The sequence below is a fragment of the Juglans regia genome, chromosome 13 (assembly GCF_001411555.2).
Source record: "Juglans regia cultivar Chandler chromosome 13, Walnut 2.0, whole genome shotgun sequence".
In the NCBI taxonomy this organism is placed as follows: Eukaryota; Viridiplantae; Streptophyta; class Magnoliopsida; order Fagales; family Juglandaceae; genus Juglans; species Juglans regia.
This window is the reverse complement of record NC_049913.1, coordinates 4,993,653-5,016,461: the sequence shown is the minus strand read 5'-3', so window position 1 is coordinate 5,016,461 and position 22,809 is coordinate 4,993,653. Positions and strand designations below refer to the sequence as shown.

The 22,809-nt window shown below is 36.5% G+C and overlaps 3 protein-coding genes and 1 non-coding gene across 6 annotated transcripts; 2 read left to right on the top strand and 2 right to left on the bottom strand.

The window, feature by feature from the left end:
* The first annotated feature begins 283 nt into the window (after positions 1-283).
* LOC108999514 (probable NAD(P)H dehydrogenase (quinone) FQR1-like 2) lies at positions 284-2,955 on the top strand. Its single transcript, XM_035684718.1, has 2 exons — positions 284-1,412; positions 2,427-2,955. The coding sequence occupies exons 1-2, from the start codon at positions 862-864 to the stop codon at positions 2,656-2,658; spliced, it is 783 nt and encodes a 260-aa protein (XP_035540611.1). The 5' UTR covers positions 284-861; the 3' UTR covers positions 2,659-2,955.
* Positions 2,956-4,043: 1,088 nt separating this feature from the next.
* On the bottom strand, positions 4,044-7,428 carry LOC109012422 (NEDD8-conjugating enzyme Ubc12). 2 transcript variants are annotated; one of them, XM_018994042.2, is made up of 6 exons: positions 7,307-7,428; positions 5,635-5,748; positions 5,163-5,271; positions 4,941-5,019; positions 4,726-4,842; positions 4,044-4,650 (listed from the first exon to the last, which is right to left on the bottom strand). In XM_018994042.2, the coding sequence occupies exons 2-6, from the start codon at positions 5,741-5,743 to the stop codon at positions 4,513-4,515; spliced, it is 552 nt and encodes a 183-aa protein (XP_018849587.1). In that variant the 5' UTR covers positions 5,744-5,748; positions 7,307-7,428; the 3' UTR covers positions 4,044-4,512. The 2 variants fall into 2 exon arrangements, with proteins under 2 accessions (XP_018849587.1, XP_018849588.1); XM_018994043.2 differs by having other exon boundaries at positions 7,205-7,414.
* A 1,431-nt stretch (positions 7,429-8,859) lies between these two features.
* Positions 8,860-17,834, top strand: LOC109012423 (dolichyl-diphosphooligosaccharide--protein glycosyltransferase 48 kDa subunit-like). Of its 2 annotated transcripts, XM_018994046.2 has the most exons (13): positions 8,860-9,252; positions 9,622-9,758; positions 9,930-10,055; positions 10,538-10,591; positions 10,725-10,838; positions 14,963-15,018; positions 15,092-15,133; positions 15,324-15,399; positions 15,571-15,642; positions 15,738-15,863; positions 15,986-16,090; positions 16,592-16,675; positions 17,498-17,834. In XM_018994046.2, the coding sequence occupies exons 1-13, from the start codon at positions 8,985-8,987 to the stop codon at positions 17,543-17,545; spliced, it is 1,308 nt and encodes a 435-aa protein (XP_018849591.1). In that variant the 5' UTR covers positions 8,860-8,984; the 3' UTR covers positions 17,546-17,834. The 2 variants fall into 2 exon arrangements, with proteins under 2 accessions (XP_018849591.1, XP_018849589.1); XM_018994044.2 differs by lacking the exon at positions 9,930-10,055 and having other exon boundaries at positions 8,891-9,252.
* A 2,193-nt stretch (positions 17,835-20,027) lies between these two features.
* LOC118344351 lies at positions 20,028-20,164 on the bottom strand. Its single transcript, XR_004798123.1, has one exon. It is a non-coding gene; the product is annotated as a small nucleolar RNA snoR83 (small nucleolar RNA).
* Positions 20,165-22,809: the final 2,645 nt, after the last annotated feature.

Sequence of the window (22,809 nt, the reverse complement as noted above, 5' to 3'; positions counted from 1 at the left end):
TCATTTCTGCGTTTTAAATTCAAATCCATTTGTCCACCCCGGAAGTCAGGGAGGAGGATCACATGCATAAATACTAATCCTGAAATGTTACAACACATGATACATAAAAGCCAGAGAACCATCTCTTTATAAAAGATAGCTCTTTGCGTTCAAGAGAAAAGCCCTGAAATGTTGGCTAAAGATTTGCCCAGCAGCGGAAATACCTGGTCTAGCGTCCCCGCGTAAACCCATTGCGCTCTTAAAATAACATAAAGTTTTTTGTAGAATGGGTCAAAAATGTGGGGAATGGAAAGCAAACAAGAGATGATTCCAACCTCGAAAAACTGGAACCCAAATCCCTTGTCCTCATGTACCATCGCTATCACCATCGTGGATGACAGGTATAATAGTGCATGGCCAAGGAACCAAAAAAAGAAAAAGAAAAAAGAGGATCTCGTTCAAAGTTTACGGTGAAATATTCCAATCAAACGACCACATGTTCCAGCTTCCCTCTTAATTGCCGAGGAAAAAGAAAAATTCTTCCCTTTTGATCTTCTTTTACTACATCTTCTTGCCAAATGGCATTGTGCTATCCCACTCCTATTTTCACACCTGGAAATTGGAACGACAGCGATGAGCTGGGTCGACCCGGAGCTCTAAACAGCTCAGAACTCAGAAGGTCAACTTCAGGTCCAGTTCCAAGTTCCAACACCACCAATCAGAAGGCTTTATCAGTTCAGAACCTGGTAAGCTTCTGATCCTCGTAGTTGTCCCACGACACCCATCAATTTTATAATCTTACTGGGTATGAGTTTGAAGAAGAATTGAAATTCAGCGATTATATTTGCACTATAAAAATCTCAAAACACAGTTGAAGCTTTTATGGGTAAAGGAGGTGGGTGTGTGCCAAGCAAGCACAGGGCACCTGCTGGTGTTGCCGATCAAGATCCTACAGCTCCAGAAAGGAACACTCCTGTTTCTGGCCAAAACCAAACCTCAAGTACTAATAATACAACAACCCCAGTCCAAGATGGGGTCCTACAATCGGCCAAGAAGCTCAGGATTTTCCTTGTGTTTTACTCGATGTACGGCCATGTGGAGCTCATGGCAAAGACAATAAAGAAAGGGGTGGATTCCGTTGTGGGCGTTGAAGGGGTTCTTTATAGGGTCCCGGAGACACTGCCCCCGGACGTATTGGCGCAGATGAGGGTCCCTCAGAAGGACAATGAGGTGCCCGTGATATCTGCGGAGGGTCTGGTGGAGGCTGATGGATTGCTCTTCGGTTTTCCAACGAGGTACGGGAGCATGGCCGCACAGATGAAGGCATTTTTTGATTCAATGTGGGGGCTGTGGGAGCAGCAGACGCTGGCTGGCGTGCCTGCCGGCTTTTTCGTGAGCACCGGCACGCAGGGCGGCGGCCAGGAGACCACTGCGTAAGTATGGTCTTTGGTATTGAGTGGTTGAACTAATTCAAGAGTTGCTGTTTGCTGTATGCAATATTTTACAGGAATAAAAATTGGCTATATTTGTTATTTCTTGGGAGAAGTATCGGTTTGAAAATTCAATTCTTGGTACATTGGGAATCCTTGTAAGTTGTAATTAAATGACTTGGAAGCAGTCTCTACTTCTACATAATTTGTTGGTTTGCATAAGGCATAATAATCATTATTAGATCATATCGTTTGCATGAGTAGTCGTTGATGACTCGGCAGTTTTATCCATAAAAGTTGCAACCGCGACTTGCTTCTAGATGAGAATATTAGGATAGCTCTAAGGATGGTAATCCCTCCTGAAAAAACATGCTAGCTATGAGAAGCGATCTGCAGAAAGTCAGAAACCTTTGCTAATATGCTAGCGACCGAAAAGACAGGGATACACGGTAGAGTGGTCTTTCCTCACTTTCCAACGTCGTAAGTGAAGGTAGGATTCGATCCCCGATTTCTGGTAAAATGCTAAGACATTATGCAAGCGGAACTAGCTGACCTTCCGAATGATTATTCTTTTGGATCGCCAGTCAAACTAAGAACCTCCATTATGTCTTCTTTTGGTTACGGTGCCTCTCGATTTATCTAAGCAGTAACCAGTATCTTCCTATTTTCATTCCATACATAATCCAGAATAATTTAGCTTTTCAAATTTCAGAATACTGGAACCTCGAAATTGCAAAGATTTCTTGTTCAGCATGGATTGAACCAATTCTTTGTACTTTTTGTTGGACAAAGAAGTGTGGGAGAGCGGGGCGGGAAGCAGGGAGATTGATGTTTTAAAATTGTCTTCTTATTCTAGGGAGTTCTTCTTGTTATATTACTTATATATGATACTCATATCAGTTGTGCCAACATAATTTGTTCGAAGATATGGAGTGAATTTCTGCATTATCATCTAGAAACCTTCCTTCAAGTGATCAAGTTTCATCTCATGACTTTTGCTATTTCTAATTCCTGCAGTTGGACAGCAGTCACTCAGTTAGCCCACCATGGGATGCTTTATGTTCCTATTGGGTACACTTTTGGCGCTGGAATGTTCAAAATGGACTCCATCAGAGGTGGCTCTCCATATGGTGCAGGAGTGTTTTCTGGTGATGGCACTAGGGAACCAAATGAAACTGAGCTTGCACTTGCAGAGCATCAGGGCAGGTATATGGCTAGCATAGTCAAAAGATTTGCCCGAACTTCTTAGTCCGTGCCTGGTTAAATCTCAACTAGCCTTGCTTGACCAACATTCATTTCCAACTCCATTTTCTGTGCTTATATGGAAATTTGACTTAGTTTTTTTATGGTCTTTAGATATTATGTGTTGATAGATCTAGACAGCTGAGGAACAGTTCATTTTTTAGCCTCAATACTTTGAGCTTCCCACTCGGTGGATTTTACTTCATTGTTTGCTCATACGGTTGTATTTTTGTATATGGTGTGAAAAATCTATATATTTTGATTGAATCAATTCTTATCATAAATAATATAATGGTTTGTGTTCTGCTTCAGTGGTTTATCCTCGATTCCTCATCTCTATAGTTTGAGTAATGAGAATACCTCATAATACCTCACTACTATTCGTTATTTTATTATTAATTTTTATCTCCTTTTCATTACTATTCAATATTCTATCATTACTTTTTCACTACTATTCGCAGAATACCTGAGAATACCTTACTACTCAAGCAATCCAATAAGAAAAATGCACAGCCATTAAATTCAACCATCCACATTGAAAAAGATATATGGGAACTTACACTTTTCTCACCCGCAAATACCACCTATGTTTCACTTTGCACCCTAAACTACTTAATTAACTTGCACCCTCAGTTTAGATAAAGACATTTAAAAAAAATAGTTAGTAGTTTGTGGGTGAAAATTGTAATTCGCCCAAAAACATATTTCTATACACTTTGATATCCCTCCGAAATTGTCATATCATATTGAGTCCCCTTTGAAATGGAATTGGTCTCTCATAAAGTTCTAGCTCACGACAGGCTACATGCTCATAATCAAATACCCAGAGAAATGATGTCCTAGAGAAATGACTGTTTTGTGGAAATGCTGCATCTTGACGGCGCACCCAATAATATATGCAGTGTCTTTCATTCGAGGTTAATGTTTCCTTTACATCGCCTCTCACTGCAAGTACGAAGATGATTTCATGGCCATGGAAGGGGCTTTCGAATTTTTGTACTGCAATATGGAGGCATTCACACTCTCAAAAAGGGATCTTCGTCAACGCTGCTGATAGTGTTGGTTTGTGCTTTAAGATCAGACCCATTTTTGGACATGATCTTTTGAGGCTGCAGTGTGCATTTCACAGAGATGTTCTTCGTCCACCGATGCCATTGCATCGCTGCCCCTTGAAGCATAATAACGAATTGCTCTGCCGAGTTATAGTCCTTGGACCCTTAAAGCAGCTCAGGTTGCCAACCCCAACCTGTGCCATAAACGGTTTACCAAATAAACCATATAGATTTTATCACAAAATGGAACCATGATTACAAACTTTTACCTACATATATGTATTAGTCATTCCAGTACTCACTAATATATCACTTTTACCTAGGATCGCAGGCCAGAATAGAAAGAAATCATAGCACTTTCTCAATGGATAAATTACACATGTAATAAGTATTCAACCCACAACTCAGCCTCCATCTCATCCCTCCGTTTCTTTCGTACAGGAGGAAAAATGCTAAGTGAACTCGAGCTCAACAACGAAATGAGGCTGAAGACAGGTTAATGACAGTCGGAGTTTAGCATCATTTGCCCAAGCAAGGCAGTACAAGGCATGTTTTTCCCCAAGAACTATAAAAGAAATAAATACATAACTAAAGTCTTATCCCAGTGATTCACATTAAAATAAAGAAAATCAAATGTCCCCAACCAATAACTCAAACATGTCACTAAGTTACACATCATACAAACGTCTTCTGCTGGGCACATCCTGAAGAACCGTCCAAACAGCACCATTCTAGGAAGTTCTGCAACCAAATTTACAGCCCTTGAACCTTCAAGTGATGAAGTTGGTGCTTAGCAACACAAGTGGCAGTTATATGCATCGTGGGAAGAGGGTCTGCCCCACATACCCACCAGTCATTGCCCTTCGCACATTGGATTCAAACAATTTCGGGTTGTCTCTTAAAACTGCAGCAGCATCATGATTGAGTGGATCTTCACTGTTGGGTTCCTGTGTACAAACAGCTTGTCATTAAAAGGGATCCACCTAGTTGCAAGAATGTACTCGTGAAACAATAATCAATACCGTGAAAAGATGAAATAGGCCATAAATTATAGTGTTTATATTTAAAACAGGTTTCCAGTCTTCTCTTAGAATGTTGAGGCAGACATTTCCTTCCAAGTCAATATTAGGATGGTACACCTGCATGTTGGATGCGATGTTAAAACTGCCTTACCTCACATAACTTATAATATTTATCAAGAAACAACCTTTTTAGAGGACAGGATGTGCTTACTTACCTTTGTCTTGCACTTGACCTTTGGTGCTTCATGAGGGTAAATAGGTGAGACTTGGAAAGTGAACACAAAAGTACCACCTCTGTTACAAAAATAAGAGATTTGAGTATTCAAAACTTCCACCATAAATATGGCACAGGGTATTATGATTTATCATCAAAACTTCATAAACATAATACTCCACCAGCCACAGAAGAATGCTATAGATTTTTAGAGTATTCTTACAGATAATATCCTTCATCCGGCCGAATGGTAACCTCAAAGTTCATCAAGTCATCCTTGCCGTTGGGGAAAGATATGCTACAAGATTTTGGCAGGTTCAGTTCGCTGATGTCTACACAATGAAAAACATAGAAAGCTTAGAACATAACCTATATAGCTCTGCTGGAAGCTAGTGGGTTGATTATGTGCTTTTTATACAAGAAACTGCCTTTCAATTTTCACATCAATTTGCCCACAAGACAGATTATTAGGAATTCTGAGTAAAGAACCAATGTACGCCAACGAGATCCTGAAACAATGCCAAAGAAAGTTTTCAAATAAAAAACAAGTTGGCTAAGCTGGTCCACAGTTTTAGAATGTGTCAACCAAATCTTAATAGGATGAAGTACCTCATAGCAACTGTTTCAGGTACCTTGAGTGAAAAGCTTAAAGTACATTATTCTAGTCATTCAAATAAAAATATTGGATTCAATACCTCTGTGAAGACGTAATTCTCCGGCGCTTTGCTTCTTGATAGGCGACTTTCCATTAGCACTCTCTGCAAGTTCCTTTTGCTTTTCCTTCACCTTAAATAGCTTAATCATTTTTCCTACAACAAAATAACAAAATCTGTTTACAAGGAATGCAATGCTACCATATCAAACAAAAAGCTTAGGCAGCACAATAGGATCTAAATAAAAATTTAACACTTAAATATTTTATATAGAGAAACAGGAAGTCTGTCTTGGCATACACAATGCACATGATTGCCAAAGATCATCACAAAAGTGGCAGCATCAAAGACTAAGACACCAAGGAAGCAGCACACAGATGATCACCATAAAGAGAATGACCAGCGTGGAGAACCAGGCCCAAAATTCTCCCTCAAGCCACACCCAATTCCAGCCACACTTCTGAGATATGTGCTCTTGATATTTTCACCACATTTTAAGAAGCAGTTCTTCTATCAGCTTACATGGGCATTTCAATCATTCCGCATGTCAAATTTGATGGATTATTAGTGATTTTCTGATAGGATTAAATATACAACAGAATACTTTGACACGTGGATAGATAAGTGGATGGTGCAGATGCCAATCTAGTTACTGGCATACTTGAGGCACGTAAAACATTAATCCAGCAACTATCCACTTGATACTAGCAGAATAAACAGATGAGGCAACTTTTCTTTTTTGTAACAGGCTGTTATCAGCTTCCTCACAAGTTGCTCCAGAATACTCTCAGGAACTAGAGGAAAAAAACCTGGAGCATATTGGGGTGGATGTGGGTATAATGTTAATGACTCTCAATGTTGAATTGTTGATGCATGACAAAATATCGTCCAAACAAATGTAGGTATTGATATATAGCTAAGAAACACACAAAAAATAACTTCTCATGAAAAAATTAATTCTTTTAAGAAACCCTTTGAACAGAATAATTTTTTTTATCAAACAAAATAACTTAATGAATATTTCTTCAGCAAAACTACCCAATCAAGGAATCGAGGAAGCCTTATAGCCACCAAAAATTCAGCAAACCAAAAAGAATATCTCCCACCATATATTACCATGATCCTACAGTAATGCAGTTACGTAAAACTGTATATATAGCGAATGACAACAACTTGTAGAGCATGAAACAAAAAAATCCCACAACTATTCGAGCTTCCAACCAATAACATGGTTCATACAACAATTCAGGAACTTACAGCTCCTTACCAATGGTATTTCGTGAAAGACTTCATACCACATAATACTTTTAAAACAAAACCACCATGCTTAAACAAAAGTTATGAAATTACCAAAAAAACCACCGAGAGACAACAAGTTCAATAGTTCTTAGTTCTTAATACATAAATCATAAGCAATCCACAACAGACGCACCCATGAGGAAAATAACCTCGTTGACCGCAAACTTAGAAAACAACTCAAAAAAAACCAAAACAGAATAAAACCCTGCATAATTACAAAATCTTCAAGTAAATCCAATCGCAAAGAACCTAGAACCCGATCAAAAGCCACCAAAAAGTTGTATGGAGAATAAACGTATGCGAAGCTAGTTACCTGGATCAGATTATCGGAGAGGGACGTGAAGATAGAAAAAAGGTAACAGATACGATCGCGTGCAAGGAAATTATGATAGAGAAGACAGAGTATAGCTTTTACCTTGTGACAATAAGCCAAGGGACTTTTTATTCTGCAGGGTGAGAGAGAGCTAGCTAAGAAGGAATCTGAACGATAATTTTTTATATTTTAGGAGTGGAGTCTCTCTCTCTCTCTCTATCTCTAAATCATGCAATGTTAGGTTGCAAGATTTAAATATGCATATCAATATAAATGATTTTTTCTTTTCCTTTTAATTATTTTTTAAATATTTAAAAAAAATAAAAAATAAAAAATATATAAATTACTTTCTTTATTATTAACAAAATAAAAAAATATGAATTGATATATTAGGTGGAGACATTTGTGAATTATATTAACACTTTCCAAATTAAGATAAGTAATGATACTGTTAGAGATAAAATATTTAAGCCCAAAATCGGCCCAATCCATGTAAAGGCCACTACTAGGAAGCAAAAGAAGAGAGAGAAATGGGGACAAAAGAGACAAATGAGAAAATATGTCAGGAGAAAAGGACGGGAATGTAAAGGAGAGAGTGAAAAAGAAAAAAAAAGATATCAAACACCGAAAGCGAATCATGCCTTACCACTGTAGAAGCACACTGAAAGAGGTATCAAATAAAATGAGACAGTCAGACGACTTCGAGCAGGTTTTTCTTTGACTGCTCCAGCTTCTTCAACCTCTCAAAGGGGAGCTCTAACATGAACGTCTTCTTTAGCAAATATATTCAAGATCTCTATTGTACAGTAATAAATGAGAGGCTATGAGAGACTGAAAACAAACATATTATTATAGATTTATCCTCCCCAAACATCTCGTAGACATAGGCAACATGTTGAACCACGTAAATCTATGTGTCTATTTCTCTTTACTTTTTCTATACTTATTTTCCTTTCACTGTCATGGATGTACACATTGACACCGTACAATCGTACCGGAACACTGTTGGGGGCTCTAGATCACATCGATCGAGGCCCGAATCGTCATAGTAGGTCGAAAATGACTATTTATCCCATTCTGGCCTGTTATGCAATTTTTTCGACATGAATATATACCCGTATACTTCTTTTACTATTAATCTACTATCTAACTACTTTTTTCATTTTTTTCTTTGAATTTAGATTAAAATTTTCAAAACATCATATTTTTAAATAATCTATAAGAAAATAAATTCAATCAACATAATTATATAATTTAATTAAAAATAAATTTAATTTTAATATAAAATTATAAAAAAATTATATGTTTGATATACAATATGTATATCACACTTAAAAGTAATACTAAAGGAGGCCTATTTTTTTAAAAATAATTTATATAAATTTTAAATAGATAAGTTTCATATAAGATATTATAAAAAAATGGATTATACTTAAAAAAAAAAAGTGTAAAATAATTATTCTTTATTAGTAGAACTTATTTTTGTATAAAAAAATTATATGAAATTTATCTATTTAAAATTTATATTTAGTATTGGTCTTATTTTTTTCCTTTTCTGATAACGTTTTCGAAACTTGAAGAATAATAATAATAAAAAATAGCTAGAAAGCAGCACTAAAGAAATTAGAATGACTCATTAACCCCTTTACAAACAGAAATCTCCAAAACTACCCCAATTTCTATTTTTCAATCTCTGGCTAAAACTACCTCTTTACTAACAGAAGTCTCCTCACCATCTCTCTGTGCACCCCCCCCACCCCCGACAACCCTAACTCCAACCATGCCGAAGCTCCCCCTCTTCCTAATCCTGATCCCTTTCCTCCCATTTTTATGCACCTCCTTCTCTCCAGAGAACCCTTCTAGTCGCCGAGTCCTCGTGTTGCTCGACGACCTCGCCCTCAAATCGTCTCACTCGGTTTACTTCAAGTCCCTCCAGTCCCGTGGGTTCGAGCTCGATTTCAAGCTCGCCGATGACCCCAAGATCGGGCTGCAGCGTTACGGCCAGTATCTATACGACGGCCTGATCTTGTTTTGCCCCACGACCGATCGTAAGTTCGTGTTTTCTCAATTTTGTTCTCGATCTGTTTGGTTTATCGGACAATGCGAAAAGATAGGTGAAATCCTGTATCTCATTAGCTCAACTGAAAGAAATAGTGATATATTATTATTTGGGTGACCGAAAGTTGACCTTTGAGTTTATAAAAAGTATCAAGGGCTTAAGTTGTATTTATAGTCCTTTCAGTCGTCTCAGCAACCAAACATGTTTAAAGCTTAATAATAGCGATTTGAGGTGGATTTGTAGGGTACCTGCCTTTTTATTTATTTCAATGTTTATATTGATGGAGGAGGATCAGAAATGCAGATGCATTTTTTAATTTGTTTAGTTTTTCTCCCATTTTTTGTGTCAAAATTTGTAGGTTTTGGAGGATCCATTGATTTGGCTGCAATACTGGATTTTGTTGATTCTGGTCATGATTTAATTATTGCGGCTGATAATAATGCATCGGATCTAATAAGAGAAATTGCCACTGAGTGTGGAGTTGATTTTGATGAGGTGTGTATCCATCATCGGAACCTAATATATTCTTCCCTCAACATTTCAATTCCGTCCAGTATTTTTGTGTTTCTAGGTGGTCGAGTGATTTATTTATTCATTAAAAAAATTCAGTCAATAACCATCTTGGTTGCCTTATTATTATTTTTATTTAATCATTTATGGGTACAGGACCCGGCAGCTATGGTTATTGATCACACGAGCTATGCAGTTTCAGAAACTGAAGGAGACCATACTTTGATTGCTAGTGATGATTTCATCAAGTCTAATGTACTTTTGGGCAGTGAGAAAATTGAGGTTATTGCAGGCTCTGACAGTCAATCTTGGTTATTCAGTTTATGTAACACAACCATGTACATGTTATCAACACTTGTATTTGACTCATACCTCTGGTCTCTACACATATTTCAATGAATTATCCACCGTCTCTTTTGAGTTTTGTTTTTACTTATAAAAAAAAAGTTTTTATGATTTTCTTTTAACTTATCAGTTCTTGTTTATTATATTTTTCAAAATGGATGGTTTTACAACTCACTCCAACTTTATTTATTTCATCATTTCCTTTTTCCTGATTTGTACTTTGATAGTTTTTGCAATGACTACGTCCTCAGTCCTGAATTTTCATAACCAATTAGTTTCTGATGTCACTTCATTTCATAACAGTCTGTGCTCAATTTTAATGTGCATTTGCAACCACTGACCAACCACTGTGTGTCATTAGTGGTTATGACAATCACAAGCTCAGCTTTTTTATTAGTTTTTGGATAAACTTGTGACAGGCTCCTGTACTTTTCCAAGGAATTGGCCATTCTTTAAGTCCTGCCAATAGCCTGGTATGACGTCTCCCTCTCATATGCTTTTCAACAACTAAGATAAGTAAATGCTCACGAGAATATTTCAATTTTAATCGCTCATATGCTTTTCCGTGTTCATTGTAATTTCCTAATGTCCTTTGCACATTATTAGGTGCTGAAAGTTCTCTCCGCTTCTCCTTCAGCATATTCTGCTAATCCGAAGTCCAAGCTGTCAAATCCTCCATCACTCACTGGATCTGCTATCTCTTTAGTTTCTATACTGCAGGTATTATGGTACTCAACTCGTCTTCCTCTGCTCTTTGACCAAGTAATTTTTCTTGATTTGTTTTGATCAATAATTTGTCTTGATTTGTTACTTACTGCTTTTTATGGTTTCTTCATGTTTTATATATGATTTCTATACAATATAGAGGCAGGTGTATGTATGTGGGAAGAAGAAGGATAACATTTAGTATTTAGTTTATTCAGCTCTACCAAGCTCTTAATCTTTGTTGTGTTATTCTAAAGTAGTTGGCATTCTCCATATCAACATTGCCCCGTGTCGAGCCAAGTGTATAAATGTTGTAGAGATTCATACAAATTTCATATTGTTACTTTTCGTTCCAGTGCCTCAGTAGGATATCTCTCTGTAACGCATCAGGCTTAAGATACAATCCATAGGAGTTTTTCTTACTTCCTTGAAGTGGTTGTAACGCCCTAATGGAGAGCCCAAGCCACATGACCTATACTCCAAAAAGACTAGTCAATAATACAATATGAGCCTTATTGAAACATTATAAAGAGCAAGAACTTCTCATTCTCAAATAATGTGGGATTCCATACACCACCTACCTTATCCTCTTATCATATGGGATATCACAATCTCTCCCCTCCCTTAAATCTCAACGTTCTCGTCGGGTCTATCTGTTGTAGATGACACGACTCAAGTCCCACATTTCTAGTTGGGATATGCTCTGATTCCATTTGTAACGCCACAATGGAGGGCCCAAGCCACATGGCCTATACTCCAAAAGGACTAGTAATGATTCAATTGGAACCCTATTGAAACATTATAAAGAGTAAGAACTTCTCATTCCCAAACAATGTGGGATCCCATACACCATCTACCTTATCCTCTTATCATATGTTGGGGAACAAATTCAAGTTTTGAGGGCTGTCCTGCTGTGTTTTCAAGCCATCTCTGGATTAAAAGTGAATTTAAGCAAGTCGGCATTGATACCGGTGGGAGAGGTCCACAACATTCATCATTTGGCAGAATTTATGGGGTGCAAAGTTGCATTACTGCCTATAAAATATTTGGGACTTCCACTAGGGGCATCTTTTAAGGCCAAACACATTTGGGACGGGGTGGTCGAGAAGATAGAGAGGAAGTTGGCAGTTTGGAAAATGACATATTTATCTAAAGGAGGTAGGATTACTCTTATAAAGAGTACTCTTTCTAATATCTCTACCTACTTTCTTTCTCTATTCCCTTTACCAGTTGGTGTGGCCAATCGTATTGAAAAATTGTATAGAGATTTTTTGTGGGGAGGCTTGGGAGAGGAGACTAAAATTCCCTTAGTGAGTTGGAAAAAAGTTTGTTGCCCGATTGTTGATGGAGGTCTGGGTATTCATAGCTTACGTAGTTTTAATAAGGCATTGTTAGGGAAGTGGCTATGGAGATACCATGGGGAAGAGGAAGCATTGTGGAGGGGGGTGATCGATCAAAAATATGGTAGTGATTGGGGAGGATGGTGTACTAAGGATTGTAGGGGTTCGTATGGAGTGAGTCTATGGAAGTATATTAGGAAAGGTTGGGGTTGCTTCATGAAACAAGTTAACTTCTCGGTTGGTGATGGTTCAAAAATCAGATTCTGTTCTGATGTTTGGCGTGGGGATACTGAATTTTCTAGAGCCTTTTCGGTTGTTTTCAGATTGGCGACTAATAAGCAAGCTTCAGTTTCAGAGGTGATGGGTTTTTCCAATGGAGTGGTGCTTTGGGATGTAGGTTTCTCCAGATCTGCCTAGGATTGGGAAGTAGAGGAGGTTATTGATTTTTTTAGATTGTTGTATTCTGTGGAGATAAGAAGACAGGGCAGGGACCAACTATGCTGGAGACAAACAGCCTCTAAAAAGTTTACAGTTCGATCATACTATAAGGTGATACTAAATCAGCCCCATTTTTGCTTTCCCTTGAAGAAGATTTGGAAGGCTCATGTTCCGTCAAGGGTGGCTTTTTTTGTATGGACAGCAACAATAGGGAATATTCAGACTATAGATAACTTGAAGAAGCGCAGAATGATTGTCTTGGATTGGTGCTTTATGTGTAAGAAAAAAGCGGAATCAGTGAACCATTTACTACTCCATTGTGAAATGGCTAAAGTGCTGTGGGATGGAGTGTTTGGAAGGGTTGGGCTGAGCTGGGTTATGCCAGAAGCAGTGGTTGATTTCCTAGCAAGCTGGACCAACTTTCAAATGCATACTTGTTCCCAAGTGGTGGCTGCTTGGAAAATGATGCCTCTGTGTATTATGTGGTGCATTTGGTTGGAGAGAAATAAGAGGTGTTTTAATGATCGGGAACGCAATAGAGATGCATTTTGGAAGCTTTTTATAAGCACTCTACTTAGTTGGTTCTCTGCTATTGTACTCAAGGGTGGGGCTGTAAACGAGTTATTGTCATCGTTTCTCTAGTTTTAGAATGTAACTAGGTGTTTCTTTTGTATACTCCCTGTGTACTTGGGCTTCGCCTATTACATTATGTTTAATAAAATCTTTAACTTATAAAAAAAAAAAAAATATGGCGTATCACAGTGGCTTTGTGAATACTAAAAAGAAAAGGTCCGGCCTACATACACATTTGGCATGAACCTTTTTCCATTACCGATATCTTTTTTTATCAGTGTATGAGAAGTTTAATAATGAGATCCATTACCGCTGTCTGACAAGATAACAACTGAAAAGTAGCTTAATTTCTCGTTCAGATCCCTTGTGGAACATAGAATTACTTCAAATAACGTCACTACTTTGCAGAAAACAATAGAATATGAATTCAGCTGTGTTCTTACATGTTGTGTTTTTTTGTGTTGGATCCACATTATTTCCATGGCTCTATGAGCATGGAAACTGCCTCTAGTATTGAACCCATTTACTGGAGTTTGCTTTTGATCCTCTTTGTTACCAATTCATTTCTCATGCTTGATTCTAAGAACAAGCCCTGCCTTCATAAAATGAAACATGTGCTGAGCAATTCATATTCTTAATAGGCTTGTAAAAAGCTATTAGAATTTATAGCTTGTTCTCCCGTTAGATAGGGCTGGGCGGTGGCCCCCTGCAATCTGGCCTGCCTGCCCAATCCACACAGCCCGCAGGGGTAACGTGTGGGAAACCCGCCCATTAACTCAGGCGGGCAGGCAGATGCCTTAGCAAATAAATGTAAAGCGGGTGGATAGTGGGTTGGATTTTACCCAATCACATTTTACCCGCCCATCCGCACTTCACTATAAAAGAAAAAAAAAAAAAAAACCTAGATTCTTATTCTTTTCCCATCTACATTCAGCCTCCAGCTGCTCTCCCCATCCCTCTTCCCTCACACCTCTCCTTCCATCTCTTCTCTATTTTTTTCTTCTACTCCCTCTTCTTCTTCTTCTTCTTTGTCTTTTTTCAGATTACTTCTTGGTGCAAAGGCATGGGTCTTCGCAGGCTCCGAGGGTTTCGGCATAGAGATCCCTTGATCTCAACACAGAGATCTCGTTAAATGTGTTTTTTTGGGGTTTTGTAGAAAACGTCTCAGGAGATCTCATTGGTTGTGTTTTTTTCTTTTGTCGATTTGTGGTTTTTCAGATCTGTTGTTGGGTGGCTTTCTTTCATTTGCTATGGATTTTTGCATAGATCTGTCGATTTGTGATAAATAATGTTGATTGTGGCTGATCTGGTCGGATTATGGGCGAAAATAGGGTGAAATGAACCCGCCTGTTAAACGAATACGGGCAGACAGTGGCTAGGGCCGGGGAAGACAGCTACCCACCTGTATATGGCAGGTAGCATCACTGCTGTTGGATGGTAGTATATACCTTAATGCATGTTTATTTGTGTCCGAGCAAGTTGGTTGGGGTATAGAGCTTTGAGCACGGTGGGGGTGGACAGACTCGTTCGGTTCATATAAGGGATGATAAACTTGTTGTTTGAAAGTTACAAAATTTGACTTTTTTTATATTTTTTATGGAGTAGGACTTATTTATGCCTGATTTTGTGTAAATTAAAACCTATTGCTTGCAATAACATTTTGATACCATTTAGTGGGTAGTATTGCTGCAAATGATATCATCATGAAAGCTTATATACATATACATATACATATATATATAAATATATATGTAAAATTTAAACATGCTTAGATCTTGTTTGTTTCAGGCTAGAAACAATGCTCGGATTTTGATCTCTGGCTCATTGGTTATGTTCAGCAATCGGTATGTAGTACTTGCCAGTTAAACAATTTTTTCCTATTGCATGCCCTCTTTTGATAATTTTTTTTTCTTACAGATTCTTCAGATCTGGGGTGCAGAAAGCTGGGACTCTGACTAAGTGAGTAAACCTTTTTGACTTGCCATTGTTTTGTGCAGTGTTGGTAAGAGCACAGTGCCAAGACCAAAGTGCTTTGCCTACCAATAGTGGAGTGTATTTACAAAAGCGCACTTTTTTGATGCTTTTTGTTATCTACACACCGCTGCCTTTTGAAAGAAAAACTGATTATGTGTTTATTTTACTGTAACAGACATGAGAAATCGAGTAATGAACAGTTTTTGACTGAACTTAGCAAATGGGTTTTCCATGAAAGAGGACATCTCAAGGTCAGCATCCTATTGTAGTAGTTTTGTTTACGATATAATTCCTCTTAAGACAGTTTGGGGAAAAAGAATAGTTGACTTATTGGATCATTTAAATTATCGTGTCATTGTTTGATTACCATATTTTTTAGTTATTTACCACTTCGTCATATTAAGATCTTTATTGATCAATAGGCTGTGAATGTACAACACCATAAAGATGGGGAGGCTGATGAACCGTCCATGTATAGGATCAATGATGACTTGGTAATTTTGCTTTACTTTTTCATTTGATTTCAGAGCACAACATAAGACTGATTAAAAGGTTTTCTGTACTACTAACACTTCGTATCCGGTTGAAGGTATATTCGGTTGAGATTTATGAGTGGTCTGGTAGAAGTTGGGAACCATATGTAGCTGATGACGTTCAGGTGCAGTTTTACATGATGAGTCCCTATGTTCTGAAGAATTTATCCACTGACAAGAAGGTGAAGAAGTAGTTACAAAGTTGCATGTGATTTTACTGGCTGAGTTCCTACGGACTTTTTATTTTTTTTCTTTCTTTGAAGGGGGAATGAACACCTTTATTTATAATTTTGTTTTTTTTCAGGGTCGTTATTTTACAGCATTCAAGGTTCCAGATGTTTATGGGGTTTTCCAGTTCAAGGTTGAGTACCAAAGGCTTGGATACACAAGCTTATCCCTATCAAAGCAGGTATATAACATATAGTATTCTCAGTTAGACCTTGTAAAGAGGAGCAACATTAGGATTATTACTCAGAGAATTATATATGTGATAACTCTCTAAAGCATTCCATAGGTGAGTCCTAAGGGCTCTGCCGTGGGGTGGTTCCCCCATTATAAAGAGAGAGAAAAAACTCTAAAGCGTTGGATCCTAGTATGTAATTTAGAAGTAAACATAGCTGGCTGAGCATTCTTGCGAAGAATGTAATGCTTATGTCGGGTCTTGGTTGAAACTTAAAAAATGAGACAGAACTGGGACCATGATCTGTGCCTTCTCCACATTATATTGCTGCTAAGCTATTGAGTTTAATAAGGTGAAATTTAATGGTCTGATTTTGAAATGTAATAGAAGAATACATGACAGATCTGCAACATTGCCATCTTTGACATTACTTGCAAGTCCGACTCAATGTTACAATATATAAGCACATTTTTCCATGTATACTATGTATTGATAATTTTTTTAATGCAGATTCCAGTCCGGCCCTATAGGCACAATGAATATGAAAGGTTTATACCTGCGGCTTATCCCTATTATGGGGCAGCATTTTCAATGGTATGAAACACCCTCTCTCTCTCTCTCTCACTCTCTCTCTCTCATCAGTCTTCTTGTCTATGTGCAGTTTTAAACAAATTATCTTTTCAGTTGTTTGTTTATTTTTCTTATTTCTTTAAATTTCTTGGAGGGATAATTAGAGGATCCTCCTCGGATTCCTGGCAAACTGCTTTTCTGCCCTACTGCTGTTGTGGTCATTTCTACAGAAGCTGGGATTTATTTTTTTCCACTAATGCTAGGATAGTCTAGGTTGGGAAAGATGTAATTCTAATTGCACCTTGTAGATCGGTATACAGATAACGGCAGCCTACTCAGATTACGTGTTAAAAGCTTTCAGCCTTAGCCTAGTTTGACTTGAGTTGAGCTCTGCAGAAATTTTCGTTCCATATTGAATAATTTACTCGAACCTGGCTTACCATGCAAATTGACCTTGGCAAGTATTGCTGGCAGATTTAAGCAAGCAGACTTATGAGCTGAGCTCAAGTTATTGGCAAGTAGTCTATCGACTTGTGATGAGTCTTAGCTTAAGCGAAACTAGCTTATACTCGATACCTGACATTAATTTGGCATATTTTATTCCAACTATTTGTCGCCGATTTTCCTCTTAGATTGGTCTTTCTCCTGTTTTCTTGCACTCCCTTCTTTATCACAAAACCTTTAGCTTGAGTTTCCACTTCTTTCTGTTCTGGGAATGCTGTAAAATGTCAGGGTTTGCTCATTACTTTTCCCAAAGAAGAAATGTCAGGGTAGCAAACAATTTTGAATTTGTATGCTAGAATAAGATATGCTTAAAGATAACTTGAAATTTAAATGTGGATGCAGATGGCAGGCTTCTTCATATTCACTGCGGTCCACCTGTACAACAAGTAGCTGTAGAACCATTGCATATGGAGAAAATGTACCATTGGGATTTAGAGCCCAATTTTTGGATTGGAAATTTTGATCCAGCAATGAATGAGTCACGTGGAATGTTTTATTATATAATGGACACATAAGTTGATAGTTTGGTCAAAGAAAATGCAATTTGCCATCAGATACATCACTTTTTATTTGTTACTGTAGTTGAAGTCATTTTCATTAACTCAATTGCGTATTTTCAAGGATGTCTGAATATGATATTTGGCCAATGGAAAATCTAGAGACACTGAAATTGCAGTCATTAGAGCATAACCATGAATACCCATTTTGGTAGTGGTCTCAACAAATGCGTGGGATAAATGCTATCTACTCTTAACTAAGATCCTTAGAGTAATGTTAGATACAAGTTTCAAATAGACAAGTCTTATACAAGTCTTTTGTAAAAAAATGGGTTTACTAATAAAGAAAAGTTTTTTTTACACTTTTTTAAGATGGAGTTTACTTTTTTACAAGAGTTTGGATTTGTTTATTTAAGACTTGTATAAATCGTTTTTCAAGATCCTTAAGGTTGCGTTTGGTTGCAAGATTTAACTAAATTCAATTTAATTTCAAGTTGAATCTAACATTCAAATATATCAAATTTTGAAATTGTTAAATTCATTTCAACTCAAAATTTCATTACTCGTGAGATCCATAATCATTTTTAACTTAATACACCTTTATAAGTGGAATATACAATTTTTTTTTAATTTAACATATTTTTATATGTGAGATCTGTAACTTTTTTCAACTTCTCGTAAAAAATACTGAATTCATCTTAACATTTAAACATATTTTAAATTTAATTTAAATGAATCTCACATAACTTCTTATATTATTTAATTCACTACTATTTATAAAAAATTAAATTCATCTAAACTCAACGTTCAAAATCAGCCTAAATATACTTTTATCAAAAAACGATGCCTGAAGTACAAACTGGCTCCTATAATTACTTCCTTTTTCACTTCCTTTTTCTTTTGGCATGGAGGGGTAACCGAACTCAATTCAATTCCTGCGTCTGTTATATTTGCAATCATGCAAGCGTGTCAGCTCTTTCTAGAAAATGAATAAATATAAAATTTATATGAAAATAATATTTTTTAAAAAAGTTAATTTACGTTTTCTTTAAAAGAAATAATCTATAATTATATCTAATATTTTTTGTATGTGTGCGTGTTCTAATCCATGTTTGGAATCACAATAATTCTGATATTCTGATATTCTGATGATATTATTAATATATAAAAAAAATTAAATTAAATTACTTATGGTGGAAAGACGCAAAAGTACATAGAAGGCTGTCCCATTTACACTCGAGATTTTTTACAAATGGATAATGCTGGAGCTGCCGTTGGGGCTTCCGCTGGAGTTCTAGTGTATTTTATCATGTGTATTTTTTAATTCTTTTTTTATATAGATATTTTTAATAATTTTAAATATTTTTAAAAAATAAAAAAATTTATAATATTATTAAATAATACTTGCTTAATCACGAAGTAAAATATAAAATATTTTTTTATGATTTTTTATTTTACTTCGTGATTAAAGAAGTATTTTTTAATAACTTTTTTTTTACTTCTTGATTAAGAAAGTATTTTTAATGATGTTATAAATTTATTTTATTTTTTAAAAAATATTAAAAAATATATAAAAAACAACTTAAAAAAAAACACATATAATATATGCCTACAGCCTCCAGCGGGAGCTCCCAGCAGGGCTGTAGCACGATCCTTTACAAATTTTTTGACCAAACCATTTACAGGAAGGATAATGCTGGAGCTCCCACTGGGGGCTCCCTCTGGAACTCTAATGTATTTTATCATATGTATTTTTTAATTTTTTTTTATATAGATGTTTTTAATGATTTTAAATATTTTTAAAAAATAAAAAAATTTATAATATTATTAAATAATACTTACTTAATCACAAAGTAAAATATAAAATATTTTTTTATGATTTTTTATTTTACTTCGTGATTAAAGAAGTATTTTTTAATAATTTTTTTTTTTACTTCTTAATTAAGAAAATATTTTTAATGATGTTCTAAATTTATTTTATTTCTTAAAAAATATTAAAAAATATTATATAAAAAACAACTTAAAAAAAAACACATACAATATATGGCTACAGCCCCCAGCGGGAGACCCAGCGGGGGCTGTAGCACGATCCTTTACAGGAATCCAAACATCAAATATAATAGATTATTAATGACTGTTTGGGATTAAGGTTTCAAACTTCAAACGAGCAGGTCATGAATGAATCGACGTCCGATTGAAAAGGCAAACAAGGGACCGTATATATATAGCTTCTGCATTTAGCCTACCGCAGCAAAGGCCAAGTCCAGCTACGTAGGTAGGTTCACACAACTCAAGGAAAAAGAAACTTGGGGGTTTCAAAAGATCGATTTTCAAACTTGGAAGGAAAACAAAGGGGGAAAATGGAAAATTGAAATGCATGTATGGCGAAGTTACTAAGTAAACGCCTCAAAGCGATGAATAAAAAAGTAGGCGTTAATCAGCGAAACTTCCCAACCTTGCTTTTTGCCTCCCATGAATCAGGTAAGCACCGAAGCTTTAGCTTATCTGGGATTATGAAGGCACCTCTATCTATCGTATACAGAAAGAGATCTGTAAAGTTTAAACTATAATAAGACTTCGGAGAAAAGGCGCATCCGATTGGCATTGAAACAATTTGTGCGAATTGGAAGAGATCGAGAAGAACAGAAGTATTGAAAACAATCGGTTGGAAGCAGGAAGCTCTGAGCTCTAAAAAATTGGGTGGGTTTCCTTCTACTTTGTGGCTGCGCTTTAAGACTGGAATGTGGAGCCTTTGGCGTCCGCGTGTGTTGGGGTTTTATAGTCCCTGGCGACGAACCTGAAAACCTAACCCTAACCCTTCATAATTTAGGATTTGTCCCTCATTTTTCATTAGTTTTTCTTTTCTAACAACCTAATTGCATTAAATATTAAAGACAGTTTTATCTCAAAAAGAATATATTTTAGGTTGTGTTTGGACGTGAAATTTAATTGAGATTAATTGAGTTCTTATGAATAGTAATGAGTTGAGATGGTGTAGTAAGTTTTGTGAGACTCACTTAAGATGAATTTAGATATATTTAGATATTAAAATGAGTTTAGATATATTTATGAGAATTCGAAAAAATTTATGGGTTCTGCATATAAAGATGTGTTAAATTGAAAAAAATTATAAATCCTCCGTATAAAGAATTTTTGAATTGAAATGACTTTAGTGATTTAAGAATTGAGTATTTAGATATTAGACTCAACTTAAAATTAGACTAAACTGAATTGATCTCAGTACAATCTAATAACCAAACAGACCTAATTTCCACAAATTGCTCCCTAGTTAAGACATTGAACTTAATTAATTATTTTAAATGTATATAAAAAACTTATTTATTTATTTCAATAGCTCTCTTTATGAGTCTTAATTACCATTTCTTTATGCTTTTAATTAACTTTCCATAACAATGCCAGGCTTATCTCATTTTCTCAATACATCTCACCTTCATTAATTTTATTATCCTTTCAAAACTACTCATTTCTTAGAGTCTCTCTACACCTCGCAATAAAACTCCTACTCCTTTAATGGAGTAAAACACAAGTTTAGATCAAGTGTTCGACATGGAGATGGATTCTCTAATTCAACAAACAAAAGCTCTATCATGGGAGGATCTCAACGTAACTCCAGTCATAGAAATTGCAAAAGAAACCACAAAACTTGCATTAGTGAGAAGAATAGTTGCAACTCGGCCACTAAATAAAATCTCACTACATGCAAACTTCTAAGCAGTCTGGAACTTTATCAAAAAATCCCACATAAAAGATTTAGATGTAAATCTCTTCCTCTTCACTTTCTAGACAGCGTATGATAAACAAAGAATCATTAATCAAGCCCCATGGAACTTCAAGGGACACTTGCTCATCCTAAAGCTGTGGCCTGCTAGATCTACATGGCATGCGATTAGTTTAAATACATTAGTTTTTCATGTGCAAATACACGACCTCACATTGGGTCACATGATTGTTGCAAATGCCACAAAAATTGGGAAAGCCATTGGAACACTTATGGAGGTGGAAGTAGATCCACATTTCGAAATAGCATGTGAAAAATTTATAAGGATCAAGGTAGAAATAGACATAACAAATCCATTGAAGCAAGGTTTCTGGCTTCTAAGAGACTACAACATAGATACATGGGTCTCCTTCAAATATGAGAGGCCATCGAATTTTTGTTATGCATGTGGTAGACTAGGTCACTCACAGATCTTTTGCACGTTCCTAAAAGTCATCCCTACCCAACTACCTTTTAGACCTTGGCTTAGAGCCGAAAGTCACAACTCAAGAATCATTCTACCACCTCAATAGGGCCAAACAATCATATCAAGAACAACATAGTTGGAAAAAATTGCAGAAGAGGATCTGTTCAAGGTCAACTCACAACCATTAACCATAATCGAGCAAAGCAACATGATGGCAGTATCGGCACCTTTATTTCCAGTGCTCTTGACCCATGAACAAATGAGAAACACCCAAGACTTAGAAGCTAATCAATCAGATATGCGAGATGATAGCAAAAAAGACAAAGAAATAGTTGAAGAAATCAGGAAAGACAAAGGGAAAAGGAAATTAGAGGAAGAACATCCTTTACTCATATCGCAAAGATCGTCGGCACCGAAGACCCCAATCTTCACCATAGACATGACCCAAACATGGTTCCCTCCATGCACAGATTTGTCGTTACATCACAACAGAGCCACCTCAACCTTCCAGGCCCCAAAACGGGGTTGCATCACAAAGAGACCTCTTCTCCAACACGGAAATCACAGAAAAAATGCTTTTTCATACACAACAAAGGATTGAAATTCAACATTGAAGGGAAAGTAAGAAATATTAGAGGAAGCGGAAGCCCCACCTCGGCGTCTAGAAACCCAACCAGTTACGGTGGTTATCTTCTATAAAGTGACCTGAAGCTAGCGAGCGCCACTTCCACCAGTTCACTGTAGAGAATCTCTTAGCCATCTACTGTGGACATTAAAGCCCCATCACCAACCACCCAAAGCATATTCACTTCGGGAGTAAATTCATTCCCACCGAATGTATTTCCATCAATCACTCCAGGCCATAAGTTCACACAGTTGACGGCAAACCAACTCCTCTACAGCAATCTGATGGAATCGGCACTGCAGAGCTTTACTTACCCCTCTGCCCTAA